The sequence below is a fragment of the Plutella xylostella genome, chromosome 5 (genome assembly GCF_932276165.1).
Source record: "Plutella xylostella chromosome 5, ilPluXylo3.1, whole genome shotgun sequence".
NCBI lineage: Eukaryota > Metazoa > Arthropoda > Insecta > Lepidoptera > Plutellidae > Plutella > Plutella xylostella.
The window spans coordinates 9,466,519-9,487,747 of record NC_063985.1 but is presented as its reverse complement, the minus strand read 5'-3'; the positions used below and the strand labels follow the sequence as shown (position 1 = coordinate 9,487,747).

Here is a 21,229-nt window from a genome sequence, read left to right as displayed (position 1 = left end):
TATGAGTTTTATTAATAATATATACCTACCTATGTAGCATGTAGGAACTGATGCATTATCGGGGCTGGCAGTTTTAAAAGCATGAAGAGATTATGTACGGTGGCCTGTGCCTAAAAGTATACAGGCGGAGTTTTTAAAATAGCGATCTCAACCTCACATGCTGCTCAAGCACATCCACATAAACACCACTGCTACACACATCACACACAACACGTCCCCGGATTTATAACAGATGTAGCTGGTCCCTTCATCATCAGGGATCGCTATTTTAAAAACTCCGCCTTTATACTTTTAGGCCACCGTACCACTTGCACAAAACGTGGTAAGTGAAGCGCAGTCCTCCGAAACTTATTTTTTCTTAAGAAAGAGTAACTCCTCAGGAACATTAACCCCTACAAAGCTATATACTACAGATAATAGAATAGTAGTCATACATATTGTTATTGTAGGTACGTATACTTTGGGTTTACTGAAGGAAAACAGCTACTTCCTGATTTTAAAATGCCTCTACAGTAAAGTACCACTTGGATCGATATCACGGACTTAGACATATTTATCTATTTATTGCCCTATATAAATGAACTAACTACTTATCATTTCAAACAACAAATCCCTTCCCTTCTGATTCTTCTTCTTCCCTTTATGATTTTGATTAAATTATATCCTGCAACTATAAAATAAAGCAACAGTCTGTCTAATTTGTTTTTATCGTGAAATCATTTAAAATGGCAGTGTTAGTGCGGTGCGCTGTGCTCCTATTGGCTACTGTAGCAGGTGAGAGTGCAAGTGACGAAGTTTCCAGAAGTGGCCAAAGGTTCCGGGTTCGAATGCCGGCTGACCCAAATATTTGTACTTACTTCTCTAATCATTTCTAGCGGCTTGGGTGTTAAACGTTTGCGGTGCGATGTATCCAACAAACCCACCACAAGGGCCTTATTAATCGATATTTAGTGTAGGACATTATGGATTGTGTTACACATTCATAAGGTTACCACGAAGAAGTAGTACATGCAATGTGTCGTCCGTTGTTAATTACCATTTGATTGTCAAAACAAGGCGAAATCTCTGCGGTTTGCTAGTTTTGCGCTCAATCTGCGCAATAATACAATAGTATCGGGCGAACAGACTCTACTACCAACTTACTCCACATTTAAAATTGATTACATTCTTATACCGTTTGTTATTGCTGTATTTCAGCCGCTTCGAGCCGCCAGTTGCAGGCGCAAGATGTCGTGTTCCATCTGTTCACGAGGTATAAACACTATTTTTACGATATTCACGTGTTATTTATTACCTACGGAGAAAGTTAAAAACATAATCAACATTATTGATTTGCAGGAACAATCCGACGGTCAGCCAGCCCCTCTCCCTCACCGAGGCGGCGATCCTGGCGTCGACCTTCAACGACCACCAGCGCACCATGATCACCATCCACGACCACAGCGACGCCATCGCCGGGAACTTCAACGCTTTTGTCGTCCCCGGTTAGTAGCTACGAGCACTGTAGGCTAGTCCAGCTCTGGTGTTTTTATGGACACGCTAGAAGAGTAAAACATACTTCTTCACCATCAGATCGTAGTCACCCACATTGAAACACCCAATACTCTGTCCCCAGACTTCGTTATCCAACCACCACCGGGTATCTCCAGTCGTAGGTCCTGGACATAGCCCAGCATATAATACTCATCTACGTAACGGTCATCGGTTCTTTGGCATTTAATATGGTCAGCCCACTGACACTTCAGAAGCACTTCAGCTCACATTTTTTTTAAATCGGCTGTATCACTCCTTATGTGATTTTGTTTATATAGTATATCTGACGGCTTAACTTTCCCCAATTCCAGCTGAACTGAAAGCGTACGACGTGAACGTGATAGCAGTGGACTGGAGCGCGGCGGCGGGGTCGTCCACCGAGGGCATCGCGCACGCGCCGCAGGTCGCGGCGGCCGTCGCAGAGCTCATGGACTTCTTGGTGGACACCTTCGAGTACGACCATGAAGGGTTCCGGCTGATCGGCTTCGGCATCGGCGCCCACATCGCCGGGATTGCGGCCAGGAAGGCGCGCGCTGATATTGTACACATTGTTGGTGAGTTTTACGCCGATTTGCACAAAGGAACTTTAAGCTAATGTCGCCATCTATTGCTGCCTTACTTTAACAGTGTACGGACAGAAACAGGCAGACATACATGTAATACCAACATTAGCTTTCTGCTACTTAGCTATAGTGATCTTTTTAGGTGGTTCAACTTTAGTAAGTAACTTATAATGTTTCGTTTTCTACTGCCTTCATTTTAAATTTAGCAACACAGCGTAGTGCTATTACTGGCATCTATATTTTAATGTACTCGAATGAATTAGTTATAATTAAAAACTCACTTCAACTTGCAGCTCTGGACCCGGCCTTCAACGGCTGGTCGCACCACCCCGACAAGCTGAGCTGGAACGCGGCTGAGTGCGTGGAGGTAAATAACGTGGGGACATCTTACGGCCATCCGACCCTTAACCACAGAATAATAACTAGTACCACCTAAACTAGGCAGAGCCTGTAATATGGGTATCGGACAGCTGATATACTCGTATCTACACAAATATATACATAGATAGATACATATACTACTCCTACTAATATTATAAATGCTAAATTTTGTGTGTATGTATGTGTTATGTGTGTATGTTTGTTACTTCTTCACGTGAAAACGGCTGAACCAAGGCCAAGATTAACAAATAGGCTACTTTTTATCCCGGAATTTCCACGGGAAAACTTTTTAAGGCAAAGCAAAGCTCGCCGGAATTGCTAATCCTTACTAATATTATAAATGCGAAAGTAACTGTGTCTGTCTGTCTGTCTGTCTGTCTGTCTGTCTGTCTGTTACGCTTTCACGCCAAAACTACTGAACGGATTTGAATGAAATTTGGTATACATATGGTCTAGACCCTGGGAAAGAACATAGGCTACTTTTTATCCCGGAATTCCCACGGGAAAACTTTTTAAGGCGAAGCGAAGCGCGCGGGAACAGCTAGTTAAATATAAATATCAACACCACAGGTCCTCCACACCACCGCCGGGATCATCGGCTACGACCGGCCCATGGGCCACATGGACTTCTACCCCAACGCAGGGTCCTTCCAAAACGGCTGCGGCTCCGACAGCGCCTGCTCCCATCAGCTAGCCTACGTGTACTACGCTGAGTCTCTGACCGCTGAAGTGGAGGAGGGCAACCGGTTCTGGGGGACCAAGTGCGAGTCTTACGAGGATGCCGTTCTGTTGCAGTGCAGCGGGGAGAAGGATAACTATTTTGGAGGCCGCGCGTTGAAGAACTTGTGAGTGGTTGTTTGTAAATTTTGTTATGTTTTGGTTGAGGTACTTACAGAAACTAAATAGATAGGCAAAAGGATTAGTACAGGTGCGATTTCTTGAGACCATTTCTATGATATTCATTGAACCAGCGAACGTTTAATTTAGGATAATTATTATGTTTATATTCTCATTTTAAGTCACATTGTAATAGTCTAATTAATAAATACTTTTATTTTCAGCAACTTTGGCATTTACACGTTCATCACCAACAACGCTTCGCCATTCGCCAGGGGATGAACACTGAAAATCTACGGTGTTATAAAGAATTAAAATAAATTATACATATTATTTCAACTGAATACAGATTTTTTATTGTCCTATTGTTATAAGTACCTAATAATACATACATATATTCTAAAACATAATAAGTGGTTTGCACAGCGCTACGTAGAAACTGCTCTAGAAATACGAAAGCCCTAACCACGACTTTGTCTCGTTACATTAACCGTACCGATAATGTTACAACTATCGTTCATTTGTTTTTCGATTTATATAAATCCCATGGAGCTCATCTCATGGAGCTTTCTTGTTGATGGGAATTGCTGCTTGATGATGATTTTAATCTCTTATAACAAAAATATATGCTTACTAACTATTTACTCTAGTCTCAAACAAATTGGTATACCTAATGTAAGACTTGTATGTGTATTTTCATTTCATTTCATTTCATTTATTCTTTCACAATAATACATTGTATTTGAATGTCACACAATAAAATTACACAATGATTATAATAATGCAATACAAAACAAAATACTAAAATAATACAAATAATAAAAAAAAAAAACAAGTCAAAATAGGTCATGCACATGCAAGTTAATAAATTCGTCAACTGAGTAGAAGCACTTTTCCAACAAGAAGGCACGTAAAGAATTCTTAAATAAAGTTATTTTGTCAATTTGTTTCAAGTCAATTGGTAGTTTATTGTATAAGAACACAGCCTGATATCGCGCACTATGTTCCGCAATTTTGAGTCTGGCGCTCAGAGAATTAATGCGAATATCTCTCCTCCTCGTTTTATTTCGCGCTTCCTTAAGATCTGCTGATTCGTATCTGGGTAGATTTTTTGATAACTTTGTGAGTAGTACAAAAATATACAAGGAAGGGGCAGTTAATATTCCTAACCTCACAAAGTGTTCCCTACACGAGTCCCAGGGTGGAATCCGGACCATTGTACGGATGGCCCGTTTCTGGATTGTAAATGCTTTTTTCATGTTGTAGTCATGACTCTGACCCCAAAACATGATGCTGTACCTCAAGCTGGAATTAACTAATGCGTAATATACCATTTTAAGGTTTTCCAAAGTCAGCTCGTCTCTTAAAGTTCTGAGAGCATAGCATGCCGAGCTGATTGAACCCTCTATTGCGGTAAGTTCCTGCTTCCAGTTTAAAAACGAATCTATATTTATACCTAAGAACCTAACTGTCTCCACTAAACCTATCTGATCTCCGTCAAAATGAATATTAAGGGTGTCCTCATTCCTAGCGGTGTTTCTAAAGAGCATAGCATTAGTCTTACTTGGGTTAAGATGGAGTTTATTGCAACTAAACCACATCTTGAACGCATTTAGAGCAGCAGTAACGTTTTGGTTTAGGGTTTCAATATCGTCAGCATATAGAACAGCATTAGTGTCATCCGCAAATACCACCAGTTCTATATTTGGTATATTGTTGTGTATGTAGGTTATCAGATCGTTTGTGAAAGTTATAAAAAAGAGTGGTCCCAGAATTGATCCTTGTGGAACACCTCTTGTCACCTTACTCATGTTAGATTTAAATACCTTTTCCTCGCCAGTTTCTTCAAATTTTATTTCAACAAATTGATATCTGTTTTGAAGGTAACTTTTAAATATCTCAAGAGCTTGTCCTCTAACTCCATAGTGATCTAGTTTGTCGAGCAATATTGTGTGATCCACTGTGTCAAAAGCGGCACTCAGATCAAGGAATAGGCCAACAACCTTTTTCTTGTCATTGAGTTTTTTGACGATGTCATCTACTAGAGAGTCAATGGCATCACTTGTACCTACACCTTTTTGGTAGCCAAATTGTCTGTCATTTAATACTTTGTTCAAGTTAAGATGAACAGTCAGTCTGCTTTTCAGAAGTTTTTCATAAATCTTTGATAAGGTTGGTAGTAGCGAAATAGGCCTATACTTCTTGGTGTCAGTTTTTGATCCCTTTTTTAAAACCGGTAATATTTTCGCAATTTTCAGCTGTTCTGGGAAAATTGTATGTTCCATGCAGTTATTAAAGAAAAATGACAACGGTTCTGCCAATACATCGATATTTTCTTTCACAATATTGATTGGGATTTCATCAAATCCAAACGATTTCTTATTTTTCATGCTAGCTACTAATTTGACTAACTCTGCCGGTGTAACAGCTTTAAGATACATACAGTCTTCTGTTCTTACCGTGTTGGTTGTCAATATAGTATGAGCTGCGTTAAAATTTTCTGTGGTAGCAATTTCGCTATGATCAAAAAGTTTCGAAAATGTGTCCACTACAAGTCTTGAGTCATCAGTAATTCTATTTTCAAGTTTTAATGTCAGCTTTTTTTCATGTTTACATTTTTTTTTGTTACGATGTTTGTTAACCACGTTCCATATTGATGAACTCGTATGATATACGAGTAGCTATTGCTACTTCTGTAACCCTGAAAACCTACATATTACCTACATATCTGAGTTTTACACACATTAACAGCTCAGCAGTAGTTATGTAAGTAATGAAAACAAACTTCAGTCCAAAAACGGAACTGACTCATAAGCTAATTTATAGCATAATGTCTGCCAAATCGCTGACTTTTATGTAATCAAATGTAGGTACTCGTATACGGAAACCCCCAAGTTTGTTTTGGCACATAATGAATATATCTATTAAAAAACCAACGATTATGTAACGGTAATCCGCCCTTTGTACACACGTGCAAATATTTTGTCTAGCAACTACCACCCTTTACTGTTAGATACAATAATACAAACAGTATAATCAATGTATTGTGACTTTCCATCTCATAAAAATATTAGCAGCATGATTACTTAATATCAGTAGCGGATGGTAGCGGTAAGCAGTAAGGAGTATCTTTTAGACATATTTATTGGTCTCTATAATTTTACTATCAAAACAGGATTAGTTTTACTAACCTCACAATAAATGATATTTATTAGATAAGTTTTACTGGCTATAAATTGAAACTGTAACTTTTTTTTATTTTAGTTTTGGTTCAAAATGGGAGTGTTCACGAAGTGTGTGGTGCTGCTGTGCGCTGCTATTGCAGGTGAATTACAAAGATTACAATCAAATTTAACAATTTAGAATTCAGTTTGTTACTTGACTCAATTCGTCTACTAGAGAGAAACTGAGCATATCTTACAGCAGAAGTAGAATCCGTGTTTGGCATTACTTTGTAAGAACTGATGAAAAGTGACTGAGTATACATACACAAAATATTAATTATATTCTGAAAACCGGAACGGGATGGGGTTTGGGGTATTAGCTAATTATGTAAATACGTTGAAATTAAGTATTTTTAAAATTATCTACCTATGTAATATTTGGTTTCAGCTACCTCGGGCCGTAACGTACGAGCTGAAAATGTGGTCTTTCATCTATTCACAAGGTACGACAGATTAATATCTATTATAGTGTATGATTAAGCATGTAGGTATAAACCTCAGTCTATAACATGATGCTACGTTATTTAAACGATTGGCGCGGGTTAGTAGCTTTTGAGCCTGATTCTGCGGCTCAGGCTCGCCCTATGTTTCGCGTCAGTGCTATGATATATTTTCAATGGATGACATCAAATAGCTTTATTTAAATACTGAAGGCATCAGCTACCCTAGTGCCACGTCAAGATGTGACGAGCGCGCGCGACGGATAACTTTTAGGCCCGGGTCTCCTATTTTCGCCGTAGGTCGCGTCCAGCGTCACGCCGTAGGCCGCGTCACGATGCTCACTATAGAAATGTACTGATGCGGTCTCCCTCACACGCCGACGTTGGCGCGTAGACGTAGTGAGGATCGTGACGCGGCCTACGGCGTGACGCTGGACGCGAGCTACGGCGCGTAATAGGAGACCCGGGCCTGACGTCAGCATCTTTTGCGTTCCGTACTAGGCTAGCTTGATCCAACAACACCAGCAATTAGCACCGAATTCACTGACATAAAACTCCCATTCCAGACAGAACCCGAGCGTGTCGCAGCCGATCCTGGCGTCGGTGCAGTCCATCATGAGCTCCCCGCTGCAGCAGGCCAGCCGCACCGTGGTCACCGTGCACGACCAGGGCGATGCTGTCGCCGGGAACTTCAACGCTTTTGTTGTGCCTGGTCAGTAGGGACACACGGGGTTTATGAAATGAGTTTTCTGCATTTAGTGACTTGTGACTTATCTGACTGGTTAACCTTTACTACGGTAGCAAACCCTATATAGTCTAGCTCTTATGTTTGTCACTCTTATATATGTATATATGTATAGTGTCAATCATTCATCATCTGGTATTTTATGCTAATTTTAGGTTTTCACATGGATGTATAGTAAATAGTCGAATAGATCGGGGAGTTGGTCATGTACAGCATAGTAGGAAATACGTACGATCGCAATAGCGAGAGAGGCAATTCTGTTCAGTGACAATTTTATTCGTATTTCAATGCATTTAAAATCTTGCTCTCCATCTTCCAGCTGAACTGACGGCTTACGACGTGAACGTGATCGCCATCGACTGGAGCAACAGCGGCTCTCCCTCTCAAGTCGGCGAGGCCATCGCCTACTTCCTGGACTTCCTGGTGGACAACTTCGACTACGATGCGCAGGGCATCCGCCTGGTCGGTTTCGGAGTAGGCGCCCACATTGCAGGAATTGCCGCTAGGAAGGCGCAGGCTGATATCACTCATCTTATTGGTAAGATCTAAATAAGTACCAATAAAATATGCATGATATTATTTGATATATCAAAAGCGCATCTGCAATCATGAAAATAGAAGTACCAAAAAACATAAATATAAAAAACTGGTCGTTATTAATTAGCGTATTTCCATTGACTTGCAATCGGCCCATTCACCAAAATCCTATTATTTACTAGCATTATAAGTTCATCTCTCTCTACAGACTAGTCACACATTTGGTCCTATTTCAGCTCTCGACCCAACCCTCAACGGCTGGTCCGACAACCCTGACCGCCTGACCTCCAACGTGGCCGTGTGTGTCGAAACACTCCACACCTCCGCTCTCGGCGTGGCCAGTCCCGTGGGAAAACTGGACTTCTACCCCAACGGGGGGTCCAGCCAGAATGGCTGTGAAGCTGACAACACCTGCTCTCATGACTACGCTTACTTGTTCTACTCGGAGTCACTGACGGCTGAGGTTCAGAACAGCGAGCTGTTTGTCGGAACTAAGTGCAACTCGTACGAGGCGGCTACGCAGTCTCAGTGTAATGGGGCCAAGGATATTGTGTTCGGTGGACGCGCTATCAAGGAATCGTAAGTAGATAGATACCTATACAGTATGTTAATTAAAAAGGGTATAATCTGAAAAAGGTGATACGGTGTCATTATGTACAACTTATGAAAATTCGTGTGTAAAACTTATGGAAATTCACAAAAAAGAAATTCCTTCTTACTAGAACAAAATGTTACCCCTTTTTGGATTACCTACCATACCACTTTTGCAACAGCTTGTAGAGTATTGTGTAGGTTAAAAATATTTACTCTTAGACATTCTGTATTCTGTTGATATGGTGATATTTCTGTGTTCTATCGTATTTTTATTTATTTTCAGCGAATCCGGAATCTACACGTTCACCACGAACCCCTCCCCGCCCTTCGCCCGCGGATAAACCATTTACTATCATCAAAACATAATATTATTTGACATAAGTAAACAAAAAACAAGTTAATCTTTTTGTTTTTTATTATTTTTAATCCTTTTAATCCGGATGTGAACTTATACCTTCTGCCCGTAGTCGGCACACGTGAGGTAGATTTTTTTTCTCGCAGTTCTCAACCGTTAGAATTAACTCGAATTAATCGAATCTGTCTCCATAATACATGTAAGTATTATGTTAATGTAATCAATTCTAACGGTTAAGAATATTTATATCTACCTATATAGACCTTCACATAAATTTTCATGGAATGAAATTAGATCTAGAACACATAACAGAAGACCTTGGTTTTGCCACTCAATTTAATAATTGCATAATGTTCTTGAATATAAGTGAATCACTCCATAATCATTATTAAAAAAATTAATGTGAAATGCTATCGGTTCATCAGTGTCGGTGATAAACACTACAGCTAGACTGACGCTGAAAATTGGCGCCATTTAGATTAGTTGAAAGAGAAGGTAATATCGCGGGCAAAACTTAGTATCGTGATAGACAATCAGTTCGTTATCTAAAGATCGATCCATTAGAGAGACAATTTACCTACCTACTTGAAAATTTAAATGCTGACCTCCCTAGACCATCCACTTCAAGTAGGCAAAATACTATTATCAATCGCATACCTGTGTAGATAGTTTACTAGCATCATAATAATTTGCGACTTCGTAAATTTATCAAAACATAAATTAATTAGAAACTAATCCTTTGTTTGTTAAGTGACAAGAATAATACCTACTTAATAGCTATAAAATATTAGGGTTTACCTATCTACCTCTGACTACGAGTGTTAGCTATTTGGGTGCAGTTCTGGGTTTGACTCATAACAATGAAGTCATTTCTGGTGATAATCAGTATCATTTCTGGTAAGTTAATTTTATTTTGATACTTGAACAGTTTGGTTTAGAATTAAAAACTTTAAATTCCAAACCTAAGTACCTACTTAATCATAGAAAGTTATACTTATCACTCAAGAGTAAGTGTTCCTTCTTTATCTTTTTTCCGTAAGTATTTCGTCAAGTGAGTTTTTAATTCACCCTACGATACATGTATTGCATACGGTATTATCTGATCGAACGCGAAATTAAAATTTTATCCCGAGCACCATTTTGGGAATTCTATGTTTAAAATAAATCTTAAATGCTGGAAATATACTTTTATACCCTTATCTCGGGGAATAATTCATTCAGGTGAGTATTAAATATCGGTCCCTGTCCGAATTATTAGCATTACCCTCAGGCCCGGTTTCCACCAAAGCGGAGAGGAGAGGAGATGTGGAAATAACGAAATCTGATTGGTTAATCAAAATACATCTCCTCTCGTCTCCTCTCCTCTCTGCTTTGGTGAAAACCGCGGGGGCCTCAATCTCACTCAACTAACTTGACATCTGTATAGTATGCTCTGCGGGTCTGGTGGTGCCTCCAGCGAGGTCCGCTGAGGATGGGGATCGGTACTTCTACTTCGCTGCCGACGGCGCCAGTGAGCTGGAGGTAGTGGATAGTCAGGATCCTGTGGATGAAGAGTACATAGCTCAGTACGTGAGGAACCCCGCCAATAATCAGTACTGGCTGTTTACCAGGTACGTGTAAATTGCCATGATATTTTGCCCAGTTCAAGTGCATATATTCAATAAAACATAAATAATAATAATGTCCTCCTAGCCGAATTTCGACTACGGCGGCCAATCTCTATTGAGATCAGCCATCTACGCAGGAGTAGATTATAGTGCCCAAGTGTGTGCGCAGTACACAGGAGCACTCTCTGTTCCATCACTCTCATAGCCCAATGGGACGGATTGACCGACACGACTGGAGAGAGCTAGGCGCAGGACCGACTGCTTTACATGCCCATCCGACAGCATGGATCGTTTCATTGTTTCGGACATCAGGTGATCGGCCTTCTATGTCCTAACCAAACTTAGAACCACAATTTAGAAACACAAATTGATGGTCCCACCCGGGAATCGAACCCGGGACCTCTGGGTCGTGAAGCGAAGCTTCTACCACTAGACCACAGAGGCAGTCAATAAAACAATAAAACAATAAAACATACCAAAGATTCGATTCCCGGATGGGGAAGACATTTTTAAATACAACTAAATTATTATTGCCTATACATAGGTATAAATGTTTGTGTTGTGTGATAAGACAAGAATGATACAGTCCGACAACGATTACTCTGATTGCAATGGATAAAACATAGAAGTTTTTTGTTTTCTTTAATTGGTACCTAGCCCTAAGTTAATGAAGAAGAATAAGTAAAAATTATAGCACCAACCGTCCAGATTTGAAGAAAGCTTATTGTCTGCAGTGACCTCTTACGGGCTATGTGTGTTTCATCCAGTAGGTAATTGTTTTCAGGGCTAATCCCTCGGATCCCCAGACACTAGTCTTGGAGGATGACGACAGCGTGCGCCTTTCTAACTTCGACCCGCGCCGGGCCACCGTGGTGCTCGCCCACGGGTGGAACGGACACGGGGGGAACGAAATGAACCAACTGTTGACTGAAGGTTGGTGTTACAAGACTAAAAGTGCCTTAGGCCTCTGTCTGTTTGTATCGGGAATTCGAAAAGGTACTTATTGGTACAGAATTACTGATTACTTGTTGGTACAGAATTTCACTAGGAGGTAGAACTCTAAGGTGGAAGAAGGTGGCTGGCTTTCTTACCTGTGAATATAAATACGTTACTATTTATTAGAAAATGTATTAGTGAGTAATTTTCTTCCCGCATAAAATTAAGAGAAAACCATCTATAAGCAAATAATAACCTTTCTCACACAGCGTCAGCATCAACTCATCAACATCTCCCCCTACGTAATAATTATGAGATCGTGATGATTACAGCATTCCTGCATGACGCGGATGTGAACGTGCTAGTGGTGGACTGGAGCCGACTGGCCAACCGCGGCTACACCACGGCCAAGGCGGGCGTGGCGGAGGTGGGGCGAGGACTGGGCAGGCTCCTGCAGTGGCTCACTCACCACGGCCTGGAGTACGAACACACACACCTGGTCGGCTTCAGTCTTGGCGCGCATCTGGTTGGCAACGCTGCGAGGGAAACTGGGTCTTTGATTGGTAGAATCACAGGTAATCTATGAACTTAAGTATGTTCGATATTCATCCTGTAGGATAATTTAATCGAAATATTATAATGATAACTGTCGTTTGTAACGTTTTTGTTATGCCACATATTTAGGAACAAAGTGCATTGCGACGCTACACCTCAAAAATTTCGCCTTGTGATTTAGCAAAAGCGACAAAGAACCTCTGCTTGCAAACCTACTACTTCACCCGACAATGACCTTCTCAACTCTCTCACAGGGCTGGACCCAGCCGGCCCTCTCTGGGGCTCGGACCGCAACCGCCTCTCCTCATCCGACGCCGCCTACGTCGAGGTGATCCACACGAGCTCAGTCCTCGGCTTCACAGACCCACTCGGCCACGCAGACTTCTACCCCAACGGCGGCACTAGCATGCCTGGCTGCTGGGTCAGCAGCTGCTCGCACTCTAGAGCCTACATGTACATGGCTTCGTCGGTGAAGAACCGCCATCTGAAGGCTAAAGAGTGCGGGAGCTACAGGGACGCTTCGCGGGATAGGTGCGACGGAGATCTGTACCCGATGGGGAACAGCGATATGGATAAAAATGGGTGAGTGTGGTAACCCTAGGCCGTTCACATACTTACTGCAATACTTTTAACACACAATTTACTCAGGTAAATCGATAGATGTTTTCTTTTAAAAAATAAAATAAAAACGAAGGTCGCGGTTCTAAGAGTTTTCTAAACTAAAACTACGAATAGGCAAACCAGGGAAAAATCACACTGAATTGACCACTGAGTTTTTGTTTAACTGTACGTGATAATGATTGAAGATTATTATTTGTACATATAATTTTATTTATACCTTATTATTTTCAGATCGGGAATCTTCAGGGTGAACACTGGAAGAAACTATCCTTATTAGGCATGTGTTAGATTTTAAAGTGCAATTGAAAAATACCTTTATGTTTTCTTAAAATCATTTAATTATGTATTAATAATATACATGTGCAAAATAGCAATAATCAGATGAATACTAAATTTATTTATAAAGATTGTGTAGTATCATGACATCCGCAGCAACAAGGTACCATGACAGTATAGTCGACAACTGGTGTCGTGACATCCGTAATAATAAGGTATCATGACGGTATCATGACATTACCATGACAATGTGTTTAAATTTAATTTATTAATTACAAATAATTGTTTTAAAATAAAGTTTAGAATATAATAATTAATTATAAGAATTATTATCAGGAATGTTAATCCATATCCTAATTTTAACTATAAACAGTAACTGTAGTGTCTTGATACTTCCCTTTTGAATAACTTGTTGTTGTGTAGTAGTGTCATTGCGGTGGGGAATCTGCCTTTAAATAGCTTCGCTGCAAAGCGAAGCGGGTTGATTTTTGAAATGAACTTTGGACGGATCAGATCTCCACTGCAGTGATACATATATTAGTGATGGTGTTGGTGAAAATAATTGTGAAACAATAAAAGATAAGTACTTGTGCCTTTATTTATTAAGTTAGCTTATGTAACCTTGCTCATACTGTTGTAGTGTTGAATAAATGTGAAATAAAATCAGTTATTGTTTTTATGAACTATGATTCCTTTTGTTGACCAAAAATACCTGTCCCTGTAGATTATTAGGTACCCTTATAAATTTTACAGTATATAGCTTCATATATAGAGAATAATCTTACATCAGAAGTGGGATAGCCATATGTCCACTTAGATATTATACTAATATTTAATTATACATTTTTAGGTCCTAACTATGGATGCCGACTTGCTCCAAAGTCTTCTGGGCGCTATAAGAGACGCTGTGACGCCGAAGCCACAATGTGATGATGTGGCGTTGCCTCTGTTTGATCCTGACAAGTCTCAGAATGGCGCTTCATCCTGGTGCAAAAGCGTCGATGATCTGTCTGCAGAATTCAAATGGAGCAGCCTACAGTTGGCTGCAAAAGCAGGTAAGGCCTTACGAGGTTCTGCTTTATCTTGGTTTGAGTCCTGGGAACCCGAAAACGGTCGTACTTGGGAAAATTTCAAGACTGATATCACTTCATTGTATCCGGAAAGGAAAAATTTATCGGAAAAATTAACCAAAGCAGTGCTGTTTACATCAGACTCAAGCGACAGTTATTGTGAATATGCTAGGGAAAAATTAAGATTGTTGAAGAGTACAAGAATTAATTTTACAGAAAATCAATTGATTGAACTTGTTTGCGGTAGCATTACAGATTTCAATGTTAAAACGGCTTCACTAAACGGTAATGCAACAACAACATCTGAATTAATTGCATCACTTTCGTCATGGTCCAAAAATCCTCGCAAGAGACAAATTGAGCAAAATAGGGCTGTTTTCAATAGTAACGACGTACCTGGTCCATCTGATATAAAACGTATAAAATCGGATCGGATTAATGATAACAGACACGGTGATAGAGAAAAACGTTGCCATAATTGCAATAAATTGGGGCATCTTCAAGCGCAGTGTTTCGCTAATAAAAACAAAAGTGCTGAAAACAAGAACATATCAAATGATCAAAGGGCTACTGCTTCTTTAAATACCCCCCATAGCTTGAATAAACCAGTTTGTGCGTACTGCAAGAAGTTAGGCCACCAGATTGAGAACTGTTGGCATAAGCAGTATTATGATACAAAAAAGAATGTAAATTGCATTAATGACGCAGATACATTCTTGACTAATGTATCTATTAATGATATTCCTGTGAAAGCCCTTCTGGATACCGGCGCGAATTGTAGCATCATTAAGAAATCTATCGCACGTCAACTTTCGTGTCACCTTACCACGTGTTCGACACTACTAGACGGGATAGGAAGTGGAAAACTACATGTCTCTTCAAAAATTTTGGTCCCCGTTAGGTTTGAAGATGTATGTCTTGAACTAGAAATGTACGTAGCCAGAGATTGCGATTTTCAATACGATTGTATTATTGGTAGAAATGCAGTACAGTTTCCAGACATTAAAATTGTAACGGATTCATCGGGGAGTAAATTGACCCGAATACCCACATCTGACCAAAACTGTCCCATTGTCTGTGCAGTGGATTTAACGACTACGGTCTCCAATATGTCAATACTTACAGACAAAATATGTCATTTAGATAAAGACCTTCAGAAACAAATTCATGATATTTTTCAAAAATATCCATCTGTCTTACCATCTCCTGACTCCATTAGCACAGTGAAAACTGGAGAATTGGTTATAAAATTAAAAGACAATCAAATTGTATACTATAGACCATACCGTTTGGCACCAATTGAGAGAGAGAAGGTAAAAGAAATAATACAAGAGTTGCTTGATTTAGAAATTATTCGTGAAAGTGATTCTACTTATGCTAGCCCAATACTCTTAGTAAAAAAGAAAGATGGAACGGATAGAATGTGTGTTGATTTTAGAGCCTTAAACAAAATAACAGAAAAAGAAAGATACCCACTCCCTCTCATTGATGACCAAATAGATAAATTAGGAAAAGCGAAGTGCTTTATCTCGATCGATATGAAAAACGGGTTTCACCAAATTCCATGTTCTGCTGATTCCATCAAATATACAGCCTTTATTACACCTGACGGCCATTACGAATTTTTAAAAATGCCCTTTGGTATATGTAATGGTCCCTCGGTATTCCAAAAAGCCATCAATAAAGCCGTTCAGCACTTAAAATTTCTGCTAGTGTACATTGATGACCTTCTGATCCCTTTTTCAACAATAACAGAAGGACTGGATTATCTTGATTCTACCCTCCATGCTTTAAGTAATGCTGGTTTTACGATCAACCTGAAAAAATGTACCTTTTTTGTAAAAAGCATCGAATATTTGGGTACTACTATCTCTGAAGACGGTATTCGACCCAGTGAAAGTAAGGTTTCGGCACTGGTCAATTCCCCAGTCCCTTCTACGGTTAAGCAAGTCCGTCAATTCATGGGCTTGGCCAGTTATTTTCGGAAATATATTCCTGAATTCGCCTCACGTACGGCTTGTATAACAAAGCTTACCAAAAAAGACCAAAAATGGTCATGGGGTCAAGAACAAGAGGTAGCCCGGCAGTACGTAATTGACCACTTGGCTTCTAAACCCCTTTTAACTATATTCGATCCCGCATTAGAAACCGAATTGCACACAGATGCAAGTGCAACTGGTTATGGAGCTATATTGATGCAGAGAGTGAACGGTACGAATAGAGTGGTAGCATATTTTAGTCGAAGGACTACAATCCCTGAATCAAAATACCACTCTTATGAGTTAGAGTCCCTGGCCATATACAATGCCTTAAAACATTTTCGTGTGTATCTTTTAGGCATAAAATTCAAAATTATAACGGACTGTAACGCAATTAAATCCACGGTTAATAAGAAAGATCTAACGCCACGTGTAGCGAGATTATGGACTTACCTACAGGACTTTGATTTTGTCGTAGTCTACAAAAAAGGCAAATACGTTGCTCATGTGGATTTTCTTAGTCGTAATGCCGAGGAACCACGTAAAGTTCCTCAAAACACTGTCCCACCTTCAGTTAATGCTGTTAATTTGGTTTCGCAAACCGCATGGCTTGAGTCAGCACAACAAAAAGATTTAGAGACACAAAATTTAATTGAAAAGGTTCAGTCCGGTGAAGTAGACTCTAATCAATATATTCTCAAGAATAATCTTTTATATTACAAAAATGGTACGGAGAAACCAAAGTTGTATGTTCCCAAAGGTAGCAGGCTGGGTATTGTTCGTATGTATCACGATGAGAATTGCCATATTGGATTTGAAAAAACAATGTCTAAAGTTTGTGAATCCTTTTGGTTCCCTGGTATGACTAATTTCATTAAAAAGTACATATCCCACTGTTTAGTCTGCATAGAAACTAAAACACACTCTGGTCCAAAACAAGGACTTCTACACCCAATTCCAAAAAATCCAATACCATTTCATACAATACACCTTGACTGTACAGGTCCTTTCTCTTCGTCTTCTGATGGATATAAATATATATTAATTGTGATCGACGGGTTTACTAAGTTCTGCATTTTGAAACCACTAAAAACTCTAAACGGTGCAGAAATGGCTGGTACACTTCGTGACACAATTAGTATGTTTGGAACCCCTACTCTGGTTATTACAGATCGCGGAACAAACTTTAACACAAACCAAATAAAGTCTTTGTTTAGTGAATGGCAAGTCAATCATCACATGATAGCTACAGGTACCCCAAGAAGCAATGGTCAGGTGGAAAGATACGTCCTTACCATCATTAATATGCTAAGTGCAGAATGTCGAAATAAATCAGACTGGCCGAGTGGTCTTTGGAAGGTACAACAATCAATTAATACCACAGTCCAAAAGTCAACAGGTTTTGCTCCCTTACGTCTCTTGATCGGTCGCAATGCAAACATTCCATGTGTACAAGCTCGGTTGAATGATGTTGTTGATGCAAATGATACCGTAGAAAACATTGATATTAGTGTCGACCGAAGCTTAGCTAAACAAAGACTAGATCAAGTTGCTGAAATGTGTAAAAAACGTTTTGATTCAACAAGGCGCGATAATATTGAATACAATATTGGTGATTTGGTGTATGTTAACCAAGATCATAGAAGACATGATAAATTAAGTCCAAAATTTAAAGGCCCATATGAAATAATAAACATATTGGACAATGATCGATATTCCTTGAAAGGTAAAGGAAATTTACGTGATATAATAATTGCTAAAGAAAAGCTAAGAAAATGGTCAGGCGAGTGGGTGGATCAAAACGTTTTAATTGAGAGTGAATTAGATAATAGTGATTAATTTGATAGTTTGTGATTAAGTTGTGATAACCGTGTTAGATATATTGTATATGGTATAATTGATTGTAACATTTTAAAATATGTAAAATTAACATTGTTTTAGTGATGATTTAAGATATTATTATGACTTATTTTTACATTATACATTTATATATACACACACTGTATTGGTCACAAATGATTCTGATTTCACAAAGATGAAATTGGGAATCTTGATTTCTAGTTTCGCAAGATGAAACTGAGAATGGTACATCAAATTTATCTTATACGCTGATTCTGATTTCACAAAGATGAAATTGAGAATATTTCATTCTAGTTTCGCAAGATGAAACTGAGAATGGTATTTATTTAAGTAATATTTATTATGTGTATATCATATCTATCCTATACCTATATATATTTATTATTTTTCTTATACGCTGATTTTGATTTCACAAAGATGAAACTGAGAATATTCTTTTTTGTTAACACTTTATTTTACTTACATTCTTTTTAAGTGTTTAGACTCACAAAGATGAATCTAAGAATATCATGTATAAATTGTTACTCCTCACGACAAAGAAAAAGATGATAACGAATTATTGTAACAGTTAGAATTAAACAAGTAATAATTATCGACTATTATGATGAATGTAGATCTATTGTTAATACTTCGAGAGCGAAGTAACTATCAGTATGGCCGTGTTAGATTTTAAAGTGCAATTGAAAAATACCTTTATGTTTTCTTAAAATCATTTAATTATGTATTAATAATATACATGTGCAAAATAGCAATAATCAGATGAATACTAAATTTATTTATAAAGATTGTGTAGTATCATGACATCCGCAGCAACAAGGTACCATGACAGTATAGTCGACAACTGGTGTCGTGACATCCGTAATAATAAGGTATCATGACGGTATCATGACATTACCATGACAATGTGTTTAAATTTAATTTATTAATTACAAATAATTGTTTTAAAATAAAGTTTAGAATATAATAATTAATTATAAGAATTATTATCAGGAATGTTAATCCATATCCTAATTTTAACTATAAACAGTAACTGTAGTGTCTTGATACTTCCCTTTTGAATAACTTGTTGTTGTGTAGTAGTGTCATTGCGGTGGGGAATCTGCCTTTAAATAGCTTCGCTGCAAAGCGAAGCGGGTTGATTTTTGAAATGAACTTTGGACGGATCAGATCTCCACTGCAGTGATACATATATTAGTGATGGTGTTGGTGAAAATAATTGTGAAACAATAAAAGATAAGTACTTGTGCCTTTATTTATTAAGTTAGCTTATGTAACCTTGCTCATACTGTTGTAGTGTTGAATAAATGTGAAATAAAATCAGTTATTGTTTTTATGAACTATGATTCCTTTTGTTGACCAAAAATACCTGTCCCTGTAGATTATTAGGTACCCTTATAAATTTTACAGTATATAGCTTCATATATAGAGAATAATCTTACACATGCATGTATATAAGCATTAGGCGTAAATAATCACTTAAGTTCAAATACATAGAAATATATTTCCCCACATATTTTATTATTATTTATATGTATAAACCCCAATACATAGATCAAAAGTCCAACTATTCAGGAAATAATGTACACGGACAATGAAAAAGTCCCACTCTCTAAATACAGACACCAAACGATCCCAATTTTTTCAAACATTACATTTAAAATTTGAACAAAATATTACTATTTTTAGTTGGTACCTAATATCCTGATGCTCTGATAAATGTACTTCAATGTTGCAGAAGGCGTCATTAAGCTAGCCTTTTTCGTTAGGGAGTAATTCGGTGCTTTTCTCAGTGGAAACTTTTCATTGCCCGTGAGTGTATTAATATTAAGGGTGGCTGTTACGAACTTCTATTTAAATACTACATAAATTCATTTAGCTAATTTCGTTTAATGCACTAAACAATTTTATCCTAAACATGTTTAGCTTCATAATTCACCATGGTCTTTCGATTACTATTTAGTTAAATGTGTTTAGCATCCTGCGATTTGTTATTTACGTTCAGTTCCACATCTTTTAATGAGAGACTTCATATTTTTTATTGAACATTCGAAACGACTCAGCGTAAAACGGAGTCAATCTATCAATTTCGAACATAGAGAAAATAACACTACTTATTTCAAAACAAACTTATTTCGGCTTTCACCGCGTGGTGGTGTTTGTATTTATTTGTTGTTGTGATTTCAAAGTAAAATGAATAGTCAAGCAACTTCTTCTCGTGTTCGTGCCCCTAATTTTACAAGGGAAGAACAAGATTTATTGTGCAATGTATTGGAACCATACTTGCACATTATAGAGAGCAAAACGTTGTTCCTGAATGGTATCAGGAGATTTAATGTATATTTTATACAATAATGCTATTGCATGAGTAACTCTATGAATGATTCTGCAAGCTGTTGGTTCTTCCACACCTATCACATCTACACAAGTAATTAACTGACTGCCAGTTGCGGATAATGTAATAATAATAATAATATCGGAGTGTGCATAACAACTGGTTCATTGGAGTAACTGCATTATTTCTGTAACAATAATTATAGGTATATAAATAAAAGTATAAGATAATTATGTAGTCAGATAACTTTATTATTTCAATACCTTAGCTACTTACCTGGTGGAAATAAATTCAAGATGATGTTGAATTTCTTGTAGTATAAGCGATACAGTTTAGCGAGCGGTGGTAGCTCAGTCGGGTAAGCGCCCCCTTCTCACGATGCGGGTTCGAATCCCGGCGCTGACATGTACCAATGAGTTCTTTTAACTTAAGTACAATGTATATCATCGTCATCGCTCTTACGGTGAAGGAAAACATCGTGCGCATCTAGCACATCTAGATATGTGAACCCACCAACCCGCAGTCGACCAGGGTGGTGGGAAATGGTCCAAGCTTAGGAAGGCAGTTTAGACCTTGGGGATATGCACAAAGGTTCCACTCGAGAGAGCCAGGTGCAGGTACTTACACCCCCACAGAGAATAGAATAGAATGGAATAGCAATACAGTTTTTTTTGTCAAACGAAATCTCCTAACAATTTTTTTATCCGGTAGTGTCTCAAATAAGTTAGTTCTTTCTGCAATATAGCGTAATGAGCGAGGTCTATTCATATAGAGAAGTAATTCT

General features: G+C 38.5%; 3 protein-coding genes across 4 annotated transcripts; all 3 read left to right on the top strand.

Moving 5' to 3' along the window:
* The first annotated feature begins 635 nt into the window (after positions 1 to 635).
* Positions 636 to 3,658, top strand: LOC125491423 (pancreatic triacylglycerol lipase-like). Its single transcript, XM_048633390.1, has 7 exons — positions 636 to 774; positions 1,198 to 1,252; positions 1,339 to 1,484; positions 1,845 to 2,087; positions 2,390 to 2,463; positions 3,048 to 3,322; positions 3,539 to 3,658. The coding sequence occupies exons 1-7, from the start codon at positions 726 to 728 to the stop codon at positions 3,594 to 3,596; spliced, it is 900 nt and encodes a 299-aa protein (XP_048489347.1). The 5' UTR covers positions 636 to 725; the 3' UTR covers positions 3,597 to 3,658.
* A 2,867-nt stretch (positions 3,659 to 6,525) lies between these two features.
* Positions 6,526 to 9,255, top strand: LOC105387530 (pancreatic triacylglycerol lipase). The gene is made up of 6 exons (XM_011558262.3): positions 6,526 to 6,639; positions 6,927 to 6,981; positions 7,545 to 7,690; positions 8,043 to 8,261; positions 8,497 to 8,839; positions 9,138 to 9,255. The coding sequence occupies exons 1-6, from the start codon at positions 6,591 to 6,593 to the stop codon at positions 9,193 to 9,195; spliced, it is 870 nt and encodes a 289-aa protein (XP_011556564.3). The 5' UTR covers positions 6,526 to 6,590; the 3' UTR covers positions 9,196 to 9,255.
* Positions 9,256 to 9,730: 475 nt separating this feature from the next.
* LOC105387552 (lipase member H-A) lies at positions 9,731 to 19,624 on the top strand. Of its 2 annotated transcripts, none has more exons than XM_048633095.1 (7): positions 9,731 to 10,106; positions 10,636 to 10,819; positions 11,601 to 11,749; positions 12,085 to 12,327; positions 12,562 to 12,889; positions 13,160 to 13,207; positions 19,555 to 19,624. In XM_048633095.1, the coding sequence occupies exons 1-6, from the start codon at positions 10,070 to 10,072 to the stop codon at positions 13,203 to 13,205; spliced, it is 987 nt and encodes a 328-aa protein (XP_048489052.1). In that variant the 5' UTR covers positions 9,731 to 10,069; the 3' UTR covers positions 13,206 to 13,207; positions 19,555 to 19,624. The 2 variants fall into 2 exon arrangements, with proteins under 2 accessions (XP_048489052.1, XP_048489051.1); XM_048633094.1 differs by lacking the exon at positions 9,731 to 10,106 and adding an exon at positions 10,306 to 10,430.
* Positions 19,625 to 21,229: the final 1,605 nt, after the last annotated feature.

Excerpts from the sequence above, each read along its gene's own strand:
- LOC125491423 (XM_048633390.1), top strand. The coding sequence starts at position 726 with ATGGCAGTGTTAGTGCGGTGCGCTGTGCTCCTATTGGCTACTGTAGCA. Across the intron at positions 2,088-2,389 it reads TGATATTGTACACATTGTTG|CTCTGGACCCGGCCTTCAAC; the intron begins GTGAGTTTTACG and ends TTCAACTTGCAG. Across the intron at positions 2,464-3,047 it reads ACGCGGCTGAGTGCGTGGAG|GTCCTCCACACCACCGCCGG; the intron begins GTAAATAACGTG and ends TCAACACCACAG.
- LOC105387552 (XM_048633094.1), top strand. The coding sequence starts at position 10,361 with ATGTTTAAAATAAATCTTAAATGCTGGAAATATACTTTTATACCCTTA. Across the intron at positions 12,328-12,561 it reads TTTGATTGGTAGAATCACAG|GGCTGGACCCAGCCGGCCCT; the intron begins GTAATCTATGAA and ends ACTCTCTCACAG. Across the intron at positions 12,890-13,159 it reads AGCGATATGGATAAAAATGG|ATCGGGAATCTTCAGGGTGA; the intron begins GTGAGTGTGGTA and ends TATTATTTTCAG.
- LOC105387530 (XM_011558262.3), top strand. The coding sequence starts at position 6,591 with ATGGGAGTGTTCACGAAGTGTGTGGTGCTGCTGTGCGCTGCTATTGCA. Across the intron at positions 6,640-6,926 it reads GCTGTGCGCTGCTATTGCAG|CTACCTCGGGCCGTAACGTA; the intron begins GTGAATTACAAA and ends ATTTGGTTTCAG. Across the intron at positions 7,691-8,042 it reads CAACGCTTTTGTTGTGCCTG|CTGAACTGACGGCTTACGAC; the intron begins GTCAGTAGGGAC and ends TCCATCTTCCAG.